General features: G+C 41.2%; 1 protein-coding gene across 1 annotated transcript; it reads right to left on the bottom strand.

The window, feature by feature from the left end:
- Positions 1 to 245: 245 nt before the first annotated feature.
- On the bottom strand, positions 246 to 6,769 carry LOC123188108 (major facilitator superfamily domain-containing protein 12). Its single transcript, XM_044600145.1, has 13 exons — positions 6,445 to 6,769; positions 4,884 to 5,085; positions 4,050 to 4,119; positions 3,686 to 3,882; positions 3,522 to 3,597; positions 3,362 to 3,436; positions 3,199 to 3,278; positions 2,939 to 3,065; positions 2,043 to 2,102; positions 1,590 to 1,640; positions 1,325 to 1,483; positions 886 to 1,018; positions 246 to 792 (listed from the first exon to the last, which is right to left on the bottom strand). Exons 2-13 carry the CDS (start codon positions 5,051 to 5,053, stop codon positions 623 to 625), a joined length of 1,368 nt encoding a protein of 455 aa, XP_044456080.1. The 5' UTR covers positions 5,054 to 5,085; positions 6,445 to 6,769; the 3' UTR covers positions 246 to 622.
- Positions 6,770 to 12,895: the final 6,126 nt, after the last annotated feature.

Raw genomic sequence — 12,895 nt, 5'->3', positions numbered from 1 at the left:
TATCATTTTGCCTTTTTTTTCTTCTTAAGAGTCCAAACTTGTCAGGCACACCGCACAAACAAATGCTCAAGTTTTCAGTACGCGTTCTAGCTGCGTCTGTCCCCGGCGCGTACCAGCAATAGCACATTATAGCAGGCTTCAGTCACCAAGACCGATACCGTATACTATTTCACTTAAATACTGATCAAATTCAGGATGAAATCGCAGTCATCCAAAACAAACCCCAACCCAAGTACGCCAAGAAGTACATTGCCACAGGGGTGTTTAGATGGATTAAACTTTTCAAATGAATACACGTACAGGCTTTGCATTGTTCTAAACAATGTGACTGGGATATATCTAGCTATTTACAGTTACAAGGTACTGGGGATCAATTCACACAGATAAGTATGACCATTAGCAGGTTATGACTTATGTGCCACTTTCGGTTTATACTCAACGCCTTGCTGAGTAACCTTCTCTGTTGGTCACCTAAACTTCTCCCAGACTATACAGTATATTAGCGGATTGGTCGTGTCTGAATTCGTTCCCCCATGTGCCATATAAAGTTTGTTAGCACCTCCGGAGTTTATATGCAGGGCTGGCCATCAAATTTCTACAGTGCAAGTGCTACCAGCAAGAGTTAGGCAAGAAGAGGCTCCACTAGAGGTCTCCGTCGAGCTTCAGGGAGGTCCATGGTATGAGCTACTATGGCTGAAAGAAGCGAGAAGACGGCTGGAACTAGCCCCAGACCGAGTCTCGTAACGGAATAGCCGTATGCCAATTCTTGGTTCTCACTGATCTTGGTGCTTCCTGCCATGCAAAAAATGAAAATCTCATTGTGTATACAAATCCATTTGTTGTGAGTAATCATTAGTGTGCCAAGATACCAATAAGTAGCATTACCTTGGTAGGACTCGAGGATATACAACGCTATGCCACATGACACTTTGTCAATAAAACTTAAAGAGCCGTATACAAAAGCACAACCATTTAGATCTTCTCCTACTAAAACACCTTCCATGCTGATACTTGTGACCTGTAATCAAAGGAAACCGAAGAGATCAGAGTGACGAAAAGTGAGCTCCCAGCCTATAACATGATTATGCATCACATACACAAATGTAGACATGTTCAATTGCAAATCTTCAAGAGGCTATGAAATGCTCACAGCAAGGCATAGACCAAATGGATATATATGTCAGAGTTGTACAAGCCCACATGGCTAACAACTACATATAACATATACTTCTAAGCCAAATACATAGGAATTTTTCACCATGAATTTGTACATGTATATTATACTAAATTGACTCTTTAAACTGAATCAAGGTTAGAAACATACTGTCATAAGTGCATTGGCCGCTCCTATCGTGATTGAAAGGGCATACATGAAGTTGTGCATACTGCTTGGTAAGAGAACAATTCCAATGCCGGACAATATCCAAATCATTGCTCCAGCTGAGAAGTAGTTTTTTAGACGCCAACCCGACCATCTAGTCTCCTATAAAAATATAGAATTCCATTGAGTTGGTTCCTCCAAAGAAATATGCTCCCCATTGAGTTGAGGAAGAAAATAAATTAATTAAACTCTAAGAAGATAGTCGGACCTGTAACATGACAGACACTACCAAGCTGCATACATAGATAATAGCAGGTACCTGAAAAACAAAATGAGCAAACACTAATTCATGGAAATTTAATTTTATGAAATGTATCAAGAAACTATCTAAATTAATCAACAGTATGAACTGGATTGTGGACCTCAATTGAAAAAGGAAAATATCAACAAGTAGTATCACTTTCAGCATTCAGATTATACTGAGAGCGAGCATTTGAGTGCCTGATTGGACTACATGTATAGTGTAACTCATGCAAAGCAAGCTTACAAAATTGTCGCACCTGCATCATAAGTTCTATTGATTTTTCTTCTTCTTCTAATTCAGGCATTTATATTGCACATGTATCACATGAGTTCAACTTGCCCATGGACATAATCAACATCAGGATGAAAAAATCATAAGAGAGACATTCCAAGAGCAAAAGGGGAAAGAAAATCTTACCAGCGCTTTGGAAGATTGGTGCATTCCCAAATCATTTATCACGTAGAAAGCAAGAAATGCCTGATCAAATATATATAAACATTATAAACGATCTGCTATCCGGTTGAAGTTCAAACTTCGAAGAATTAAGGGGGTACAATGAAATTATAGAGAAAATAAGAGTACTGCAATATAATAAGAGTACTGCAATGAAATTATAAATGATTTGCAATATTTGATATCCAATCTGTCCTTGACTGTGTAATACATATATTAAATTATATAAGAATACCTACAAGGAACTAAATATCTTTTTTTTATGAAGAAAAGACCCCAAATTCGAGCAGAAGAAAACTAGAATTTGGGTGGTGCAATTTTACATCCATTCCCTCACCCCGCTGAGCTAGGCTCAGTTCCTATAACATACGAAGGTACACTAATATACTAGTAATATATATATTGAGCATTTTCTATCTTTAGTATGTCGGTATATTTTAATGTTATCTTCCATAAATTGAAACAAACATAATCATAAGATAGTTACAGCACAGAAAAAGATAGTGAAAACCAATCAAGGGATACATGTGATGCGTAACACCGCATGTACGACTGAACTGTTAAATATTTCATACAAAAACATCTAAAGAAAATGCTGTTTAATAATTAATGTGTGAAAAAATTGTAGTTTTTCCAAGAGATTTAGCCATGTTTCCCCATGCCATGGTACACCATTGACAGCGCGGTCTACTCCGAGTAATATACCATAATCCACAAGAGATGTCCTTTACCATACATGGCATTCATCAAATAATAATCTAAGGCTTGAAAAAGATCAAGTAAAGTACAAGGCAGTAAACTAAATGGAATGAACAAAGTTGTTTGGTCTCATAATCACGTAGCTTAAGATTACTAGATACCTGCGAAACATTGGTTACCAATCTAGTGCACATGTAGACTAGAGCAACTTGGTAGTACAATACTTTCTTGAACCAGTGGGCCCATGAAATTCTGGAGAGGCTCTTATCCTGAGAAGGTTGATTTAACCTACAGAATTCAAAGTTAGAAACAAACTGAAAATAAAATAGAAGGAAAACATACTGAAAGTTAAGAACATTGTCAAAAGAACATGGCATTAAAACTTTGTAATCCAGATGTCCAAACAAGGTTTCCATCTTACCCTGGCTCTTTTGTTCCAATCAAGAACGCGACAACAAAACAACATCCGATGGAAATGGCCGTATAAGCAATCCAACGATACTGAGCAAAAGGATTTGAGAAATTTAAGATAAAACAAGAACTCAGATAAATGATAGTATATATTACTTAACACAAGAAAGTACCTGAACTAATACACTCACTGACCGCATTAGAGTAAATATCAACAAAGCAATGCCATACAAGCTAAGATTTGCGACCTGGAATAAGCGTGAAAAATGAACATGTCAGGGACAGTTATTCAGATACCTAGACACAGTAAAATCAAGGCAGAGTAAGGTGTACCATCGTGAAGGCATTGCGGCAGCTCACTAGTGCAACCCGACTTGTTGGGTTTGACGTCATGCAGTTCACCATTGACCTTGGAAATATATAAAAGATATACACAAATGATATGCTGAAATCACAAGAAAAGCATGAATGTAAGTAATGAAAGGAAGGAGCATTACATGTGAGCGACTTGGGTAACTGCCCAACCAACATTAAAAATAGAGGCAAATATGCTGTATCCAACAGTCTCCAGAGTTGACGAATTAGTCCCCGTGAGTTTGCAAGGCAAACAGCTACCAAAAACAGATGAGAAGGAAATTGCTACTAGAATAGATCCTCCTGCATGCCACAGTTTGAAATGTCCAAAACGATCAATCTGAAACAAAAATGATTCATTTATGTATCTACTTCGGAGCAATACACGGTAAATACAGAGAAACCCTAGAAGTGAATGCCGAAAGAGAAGCAATCAAACATATATTATATGATATCAGAAACTTATAACAGTGCAGTAATATAAATCCTGTTCATTTTGCCACATACCAGCTCACCAACAAAGATTGTTGTGAAGCCATCCGCCAACTGACCGGAAAGCATGACAATAGCAGCATCACTGCAGAGTTGAATAAAAGGTGAATTGCCTAAAAGAATTCTGAAGCAACAAGTAATCATTTCAAGCTTTTTCGACATCTCAGGCAGAATATTTCTCGAAGCATGAAGTGTCTAAATGGTCCATTTTCAAATAGCATCACAGATGCTTCATATATGACAAATGTTTCCTACAACCGCGTGTAGTTAAACCCACGTGCATTTCATTCATTCTAGGTAATATCTATCATACCGGAGCGTATGCACGCAGTATGTAATACTATATAAGAATACTTGGATAGTCTATATATATACTACTTTTTGGGTAGGATGTTCCATATTTTTAGCATGCTCCTTTTTACATACAAATTTGTATGTATTCCACAAATATAGTAAAAACTATGGACTCACTTCCAGTTTTTCATGTAGCTCACTCTGGAATACCTTAGATATAGTATATGAACATACTAAAAATGATAAAGTAGTATATATACTAACACATGGTAGTATATGAGATGTGGGTGTAACTACACCTGGTTTCTAGGATGTATTTATACATAAAGATCAAGGGATAATAGAAAATGCAATATATATTATCACACCTAAAACATAATGAAGTTTAATATGAACTTATATCTGATGCATTTATTTGCGTAAAGATTTATAACAAAAACTTTAAGGACTGCAGGAATGCCTTCATTCAATATGATTTCGCAACATCTGAAAGAACATAATATAATGATTTAGAGTACAAATGGAGAAGAAAAAAATTATAATCCTACTACATACCTTGGACTAAGGCCGACGTCCGTCAAGAATACCAACAAATATGTAAACCAACAAGATGATGTGATATCATTTAGCATATGCCCAGAGCCATAGGAAAAGATTGGCACCCTTCCTAATGGCTCATCCCATTCTAATTCACTTGATGGCTCAGTACCAATCATTTTAACCATTACTTGACGTTGGCAAAACTATGAAGTATCACCTACATTACAAAGGAACACACATTTACATTTAATCCACTGTGTAAATAACATGGTATGAGTCCCTACTTTCAAGAAAAAGAATGGTACTGCAAGTTTTTTTAAAGTATTATGGCAAGTGGTGATAATGTCAGCATTCTTTACATGATGCAAAAAAACATAAACACAAGGTCTGTCTGTGGTACTTAGTGCAAGGTCTAAAGCTATACCAAACGAGTATGGACTAATTTCTTTTACTGTGATGTTATTCAGCAGTAAATGCAAGGTATCGACCGTATTACAAGTTTCAGCAATAAATGCAAGGTATTGACCGTATTACAAGTTTCAGCAATAAATGCAAGGTATTGACCGTATTACAAGTGTCAACTGGGAAGGCATTCATATTTTCTGGACTCCAGAAGATAGTAACATTTGATTGGTCTCAAGTTAGAAGAGATCAGTGAAATTTCCAGGTAATGCAATGATACAAAAAGAAGGTCCCTCCCATGTTCATTTTCTGCTTTCTTTCTACTCCCCACTTTCCTCTCTGCCTTTCCCTCCTACCTGATCCTAATGCATATGCACAAAAGGAGCGAATTCCAACATGTGCATTACAAAGGAACACACATTTAACTCACTGTGTAAATAACGTGGTATCACTCCCTGCTTTCAACAAAAGGAATTGTACTGCAAGCTTTTTTAAAGTTTTGTGGCAAGTGGTGATAATGTCAGCATTCTTTACATGATGCCAAAAAGCATAAACATAAGGTCTGTCTGTGGTACTTATTGCAAGGTCTCAAGCTATATCAAACGAGTATGGTGGGAAGGCATTCATATTTTCTGGACTCCAGAAGATAGTAACATTTGATTGGTCTCAAGTTAGAAGAAATCAGTGAAATTTCCAGGTAATGCAATGATACAAAATGGTCTCTCCCACTCGACAAAGTGAGGTTCATTTTCTGCTTTCTTTCTACTACTCCCCCATTTCCTCTCTACCTTTCCCTCCTACCTGATCCCAATGCATATGCACAAAGGGAGCAAATTCCAACATGTGCACCGCGACTGTGAGCGGTGACACCGAGCAGTAAATGAACTGAACCCACGAAAACACCAGATTTCTGAACTTGATATATACAGTACAGACTAACGAAATCAACAAAACTGCACAAAGCCGCCTTAGGCAAGATATTGTAGTTATCCAGCTGGCTCTGAAATGGCCAATCCGCCGTGTTTGCTCGAGACGCCCTCAAATCCGGAAATCCCATCCCACGGCGGTCAACGAGAAGCCCCGACGGGCAGCAAGCAACCCACCCACACAGACCCAAACCAGGCAAGAAAACCCCCGGAGCCGATCAAACAGGGGCCAGCAGAGAAGCTCTCACCAGCAGCCGCAGCGTGGCGATCGCCGCCCGTCCGCCCGCGCGTCCGGCCGGACCTGCGCAAGCACGCGTCCCGAAGAGCGTCGGGGCCGCCGGGGCAGACTATTTTCAATGACTATATTTGGGGAAAATGAGGAAGCGACGGACGGGTATTGGGTACGGGCGACGTCGCGTGGACGGCAGGCGGAGATGCGGGGGGACGCGACAGAGACGGGCGGACTCGGTGCTGCCGGAGGAGGACAGGCCACTACTGGGACGGGACGAGACGGGGCCGACGAGAAGAGAGCCGAGCCGACGGGAAAAGAAAGCAGGGGGGCGGGGGAGAGACGACTATTGGTTGGGGCTGGGCCGCCGCTATCCGAGAAAAACGGAGAGGCACGGGCCGGTGGGCCCGCCGAGGCGGTTAGGATATTCTTTCCGGAACTGGTGCGCGCCGCGCGTCCGCTCGTCCGCGGGCCGAGGAGGGAGAGGAGTGTCCCGGTACGGCGAGATTCATGCCATATTTGCCTCCCTGGTGTGGTGCCGTGCGGCCTGGGCGGACCGTGTGAACGGGTCTTGTTTGTTGGTCAGTGGCCGATTACCAAAGCGTTGTCGTTGTCCATGTTCCTTCGGGAAGAAGTACTTGTTCGATTTGCAATGCAATCCGGTGAGATTGTCAAAGAAGACGGAGCACCTGCTTGGCTGGAGTGGCGTTGCAGACAGCTCAGCCGGCGAGGTGTGCTTATAAAGAACAGCCGGTGAGCGTGTAGTTTAGGCTTTCGGAGGAATCATCGGGTACACTAGGCCTATATTTGCGTTCTACGGATGTCTAAGGCCTCCTTTGGTTTATAGCATAGGAATTTTATAGAAATAGGCAAATTATATGAATTGAAATGACATGCATCTCAATTTCTTCAGAGAAAAAAATGTCATTTGATGCATAGGATGGGAATTTTTCCATTGAATCTAGGCTAATGTTTTTTCCCTTTAAAATGTAAAGGATTGATTCCTATCCTACATAGAAATAGGAACCCATTCCTATAAATCAAAGGGCTTCAAAAAAAATTTTCCTTTGCAAATACTATCTTATAGAATTTTTATAAAATTCCTACAAACCAAAGGAGGCCTAAGATTGCGCATGAGAGAGACCCTGCAATTGTTTTGTACTACTACTACTGTAATCAATTGCTCAGCCCCTCTACGCTGACTTTTGGAGCTCCGCTGACATTAGGAGGAGGAGCTCTAATCAACAGTTTCCAAGGCCAGGTTCTTCTGCAGCATGATTGCCTTGCGCGTATCATAGATAAATATGATGAATGGGAAATATCATAAGATAATACTTCAAGGTTAACGGGCCCCAACATAAGAACATGTAGAAATGTCAGAAAAGAAGCAAGATACGAATTGTACAAAGATTTAGATAGCTCACATTTATATCTCAAAGAATTATTATTTTTGCAAGGTATATCTCAAAGAATCCTACATACTTAAAAAGTTCACCCCCCACTACTTGATTTATGTTAACATGTAGCATAGACACATCAGCATCCATTTACATCTAGCCACGTCACGCCTAATGCAGTCCCACTTAGGACCACCTCCTCATACCTGAACAAATATTTTCATCATCATTTGTTTTCTGAAATAATTGTTTACAAGTAATTAGTTTTCACACCGTGGGACACAAACCACCCATCTTTTCTACTCTCGCCTCCCCATCTTCTCCGCCCCTATCCCTTCCTCTTATCTCTGGGATAAATAAATTCCCTTCCTAAACTCTTCTTCCTTCCCCTTTCTACGGTAGCCCATGACTGTGGGCATCCATCTCCAATGAGGCACTCCTCCGGCACAATTCATCCGTCCTGCATTGCTCACTGCCTCCGGCGCAACCGCTGGTCTAGATCACCTCTGCCGCTTACCAGGATCCCCCCTTGCCGGTGGGACGCGTGCGTCGTCAAGCCAGTGTCGGATCCATCTCCCTGTGAGGCGCTCCCCCGACACAATATGCCCGCCCTGCACGTTCGCTGCCTCCGGCACAACGGCGGTCCAGATCACCTCTGCCTAATCGTCAGGGGGCTCAGTCAACGGCGTCCTCCACCACGGCCTCGCCCTGCAACATGTCTCCATCAAGGACATCACCCTCGACCAAAACTGCATCCAGGGGCACCACCAGTGCTGGTACATCGTCAACCTCGATCATTGATTGGTTCATTGATTCATTGATGACTATCGATTTTTTTCTTTGGTCAAAGAGACGGAGGTCGTGTATCTACTATCTAGGGGATGTTGAGCCACCGCACCTACCATAGTGGTAGCCATCTTTTGGCAAGCTGAGCTCCTGCATGTTAGTAGAAAATATTGCCCCTGTGCGCCCGTGATGGGTTTGCAGCAAGGGCAGCGACATGTTCTATAATATCTTCTTCAGGATTTATTCAGTATTCAGCATTTCCTTCTTACAAAAAATGTCACATTAAGCGTACAAAACCGATTGAAATCAACCCTCCCGTGCCTTCTGCTCCAGTCGTAACTGACTGACTGATTGAGCCAGAAAGGATCCCATCGTGGCGCTTTTTGTCTCCATCGCTACCTTGGTGCGTGCTACACGAGTTTCTCATCTGCCCCACTTACTAATTATGGCTTTTAACAAACACAAGTGCACGTAGGAATCCAAGTAAATAGCAACGACTGCTATTAATTTGTTACAAATCTTTTCCCTTTGTCTCTCTCCAACCTTGATCTGAAATAGTTCTCCACAACAATTAAATCCCCCTGCTGAAACTGCTAATGGGTCCATCGTTTCAGTTTCAGGTTCATTCATCTATTTAAACTGACCACAAGAAGGGGGATCCATCAAGGCTAGGGACGCATGTACATCACCTATGACCACCAATTCATAGTTTGTATATAGTGTGATCATCACTTGATGCCCCCGCCTGCTCAAAGTCGTTATCTCTGCCACCAACTTGCACTCTGGAATAGTTGTTCTCTCCCAATTTTTCATCTTCCCGTGCTTCTTCTTATCACTGATCTTATGGCTTTTAATTTTTCAGGTTACGTCTTACTTGAAAGGTGCCCGAGGTTTTATGGGCAAGGACCATCACTGGTTGTATCTTGCTATTCACGTTCATCTCTTAATTTTCTTATACATTGAATGAGCACACACATCTTTTAGTCTTCTTTTATGTTAATTGTGTTGTTTGCATGAAACCCCCATCTTCGAATTTAAGTAGTTACATTGGATAAGCTTTGCAACTTCTGTTTGGAGTAGATAGCATAATACTTCCTCCTTTCCGGTTTATAGGGCTTTGACATGTCCATTTTGCATCATATTTTCTTACTGTTATTTATGATGTTTTTATCCATAATAATGCTTTTTTGAGTAATTCTAATGTCTTTTATCTCATAATATCCAAGGTATACACAAAGAGGGAGAATTCCGGCAGCTGGAAATCTGGACCTGAAAAAGCTACGTCAAACCACCTGTTCTGCACAACTCCGAACAAGCTGAAACTTCACGGAGATTTTTTATCAAATATATGAAGAATATTGGAGAAAATAACTACCAGAGGGGGCCCACCAGGTGGGCACAACCCACCTAGGCATGCCAGGGAGCCCAGGCGCACCCTGGTGGGCTGTGCTCACCCAGGCCCACCTCTGGTGCCCCTCTTCTGGTATATAGGTCGTTTTGACCTAGAAAAAATAAGGGGAGGACTTTCGGGATGGAGCACCACCGTCTCGAGCCGGAACTTGGGCAGGAGCACTTTTGCCCTCCGGCAGAGCGATTTCGCCGGGGCAACTTCCCTCCCGGAGGGGGAAATCATCGTCATCATCATCACCAACAACTCTCCCATCTTGGGGAGGGCAATATTCATCAACATCTTCAACAACACCATCTCATCTCAAACCCTAGTTCATCTCTTGTGTTCAATCTGTTACGGGAACTATAGATTGGTGCTTGTGGGTAACTAGTAGTGTTGATTACATATTGTAGTTGATTACTATATGGTTTATTTGGTGGAAGATTATATGTTCAGATCCAATATGCTATTTAATACTCCTCTGATCTTGAGCATGATAATTATTTCTGAGTAGTTACTTTTGTTCATGAGGTCACAGGAGAAATCATGTTACAAGTAATCATGTGAACTTGATATGTGTTTGATATTTTGATAGTATGTATGTTGTGATTCCCTTAGTGGTGTCACTTGTTACTATGGAAAACAATATGATTTCCCACAAGTATATGGGATCAATTTTAGCTCTTTTCGATAAGTAAGAGTGTCGAACCCAATGAGGAGCAGAAGGAAATGACAAGTTGTTTTCAGTAAGGTAATGTCTGCAGGTGCTGAAATTGTAAGTAACAGAGTAGTTTGATAGCAAGATAATTTGTAACAAGCAAGTAATGATAGTAGTAACAAAAGTGCAGCAAGGTAGCCCAATACCTTTGGGGTAAAGGACAGGCCAAATGGTTTCTTATAATAAGCAAAGCGTTCTTGAGGGTACACGAGAATTTCATCTAGTCACTTTTATTATGTTGATTCAATTCGTGTTCGCTACTTTGATAATTTGATATGTGGGTGGACCGGTGCTTAGGTGTTGTTCTTACTTGAACGAACCTCCTACTTATGATTAACCCCTCGCAAGCATCTGCAACTATGAGAAAAATACTAAGAATAAGTTCTAACCATAACATTAAACTTTTGAATCCAATCGGTCCCTTGCGGAGTAGCGCATAAACTAGGGTTTAAGCTTATGTCACTCTCGCAACCCATCATCGAATAACTACTCTACAATGCATTCGCTTAGGCTCAAATATGATGAAGTGTCATGTAGTCGATGTTCACATGACACCAGTAAGGGAATCACAACATACATACTATCAAAATGATGTGACGGCGGCCCGATCTTTCGATGAGAGTGGGGATAATTATCGATTTGGTGGATTTTGACCTTGACGATCCGGCTATACCGTACCCGACGATACGCCTCGACAATCGCTAAACCAATCTCCGATGGTTATTGACCTTGACGTAGGCATGATCAACCTGAACAACGAGGTTCAAGTTCCTGCAAGCAACCGAAGAACCGGCAAGAACAAAGGTGAATTGCAACTGAAATTGCGGATAATAAACTGAGCACACGAACTAGATGAAAAGTTGGGGTTCCACTGTGGATCTGACAAGGCGGTAGTCCTACACATCTCGTAGATGCGAAATTGTAGCGATGGCTAAACAATACAATAAAACCCGAGTCTAAACCCTAAACTATAATAGCTATTTATTAACTGCTGCTTCCGGTCGAAGGCGGTATTTGTTGTCCACAAATCGGACTGCTCGAGGCCGTACGTGGCTGGTCTTCGTAGACTTTGCGGCAAGCACCTGGCGGCCTGGCCGAAAGCTCTAGGGCCCACCCATGTGGTAATGTTGGGCCATTAATCCAAGTCTCTTGTCCTGGTGCACTTCATGCATGCGTACGTGACATGCTTGGTGGATAGGACGTGTGACATGCATGCAAGAGCGTTGCTCCATTTGATCTGAACCCATATTGTCTTCATCTTTAATCTTTCCTTTATTCTCAAGTATAAGCAAATCCAGACATGAGTGTAATATTATATTCTTATTAGTTAAATCATATGTACGAAGAAGCGATAGTACCTGGCCATTAATTTGTCTCGCCCGCGCTCTAGTAATAGGACCAAGTGGAATAACTGATGTAGGAGTTGCGGCGGGTGTAACAATAGAAGAGATGTCCTCATCATCCCCCCCCCCCTTCTTGAATCGAAGTCATCCTCGATGGTACCTCGTCGTCATCACCCAAATAAGGCTTTAAATCTGCAACATTAAATGTGGGACTAACCCGAAATTCTGCAGGTAAATCAAGCTTATATGCATTCTCGTTAATTTTTTCAAGCACTTTAAAAGGTCCATCCGCACGAGGCATTAATTTTGACTTTCGTAAATCAGGGAAATGGTCTTTTCACAAATGCAACCATTCTAAATCACCTGGTTCAAAAACAACACTTTTCCTTCCCTGACTACCAGCAAGTTTATATTTGGCATTCATGCGTTCAATATTTTTCTTAGTCATCTCATGCATTTTTAATACTAATTCAGCACGTTCTTTAGCATCAAGGTTTACCTTCTCCGAAGATGAAATAGGTAATAAATCAATTGGTGCACGAGGTATAAATCCATAAACAATCTCAAAAGGGCATAATTTTGTGGTGGAAGGAACAGAACGATTATAAGCAAACTCTACATGTGGTAGACATTCTTCCCACATTTTTAAGTTCTTCTTCAAAACAGCCCTAAGCATAGTAGACAATGTACGATTAACCACTTCAATTTGACCATCAGTTTGAGGATGACATGTAGTACTAAATAAAAGCTTAGTCCCCAATTTTGTCCACAACACCCTCCAAAAGTGGCTAAGGAATTTTGTGTCACGATCAGAAACAATTGTATTTGGCACACCA

This window comes from Triticum aestivum, chromosome 2A (genome assembly GCF_018294505.1).
Source record: "Triticum aestivum cultivar Chinese Spring chromosome 2A, IWGSC CS RefSeq v2.1, whole genome shotgun sequence".
NCBI classification, from domain to species: domain Eukaryota; kingdom Viridiplantae; phylum Streptophyta; class Magnoliopsida; order Poales; family Poaceae; genus Triticum; species Triticum aestivum.
The sequence above is the reverse complement of the archived record's forward strand: the minus strand, read 5'-3'. Positions and strand labels throughout refer to the sequence as shown.

Excerpts from the sequence above, each read along its gene's own strand:
- LOC123188108 (XM_044600145.1), bottom strand. The coding sequence starts at position 5,053 with ATGGTTAAAATGATTGGTACTGAGCCATCAAGTGAATTAGAATGGGAT. Across the intron at positions 2,103-2,938 it reads TGGTAACCAATGTTTCGCAG|GCATTTCTTGCTTTCTACGT; the intron begins GTATCTAGTAAT and ends ATATTTGATCAG. Across the intron at positions 1,641-2,042 it reads ACCAATCTTCCAAAGCGCTG|GTACCTGCTATTATCTATGT; the intron begins GTAAGATTTTCT and ends TTTGTTTTTCAG.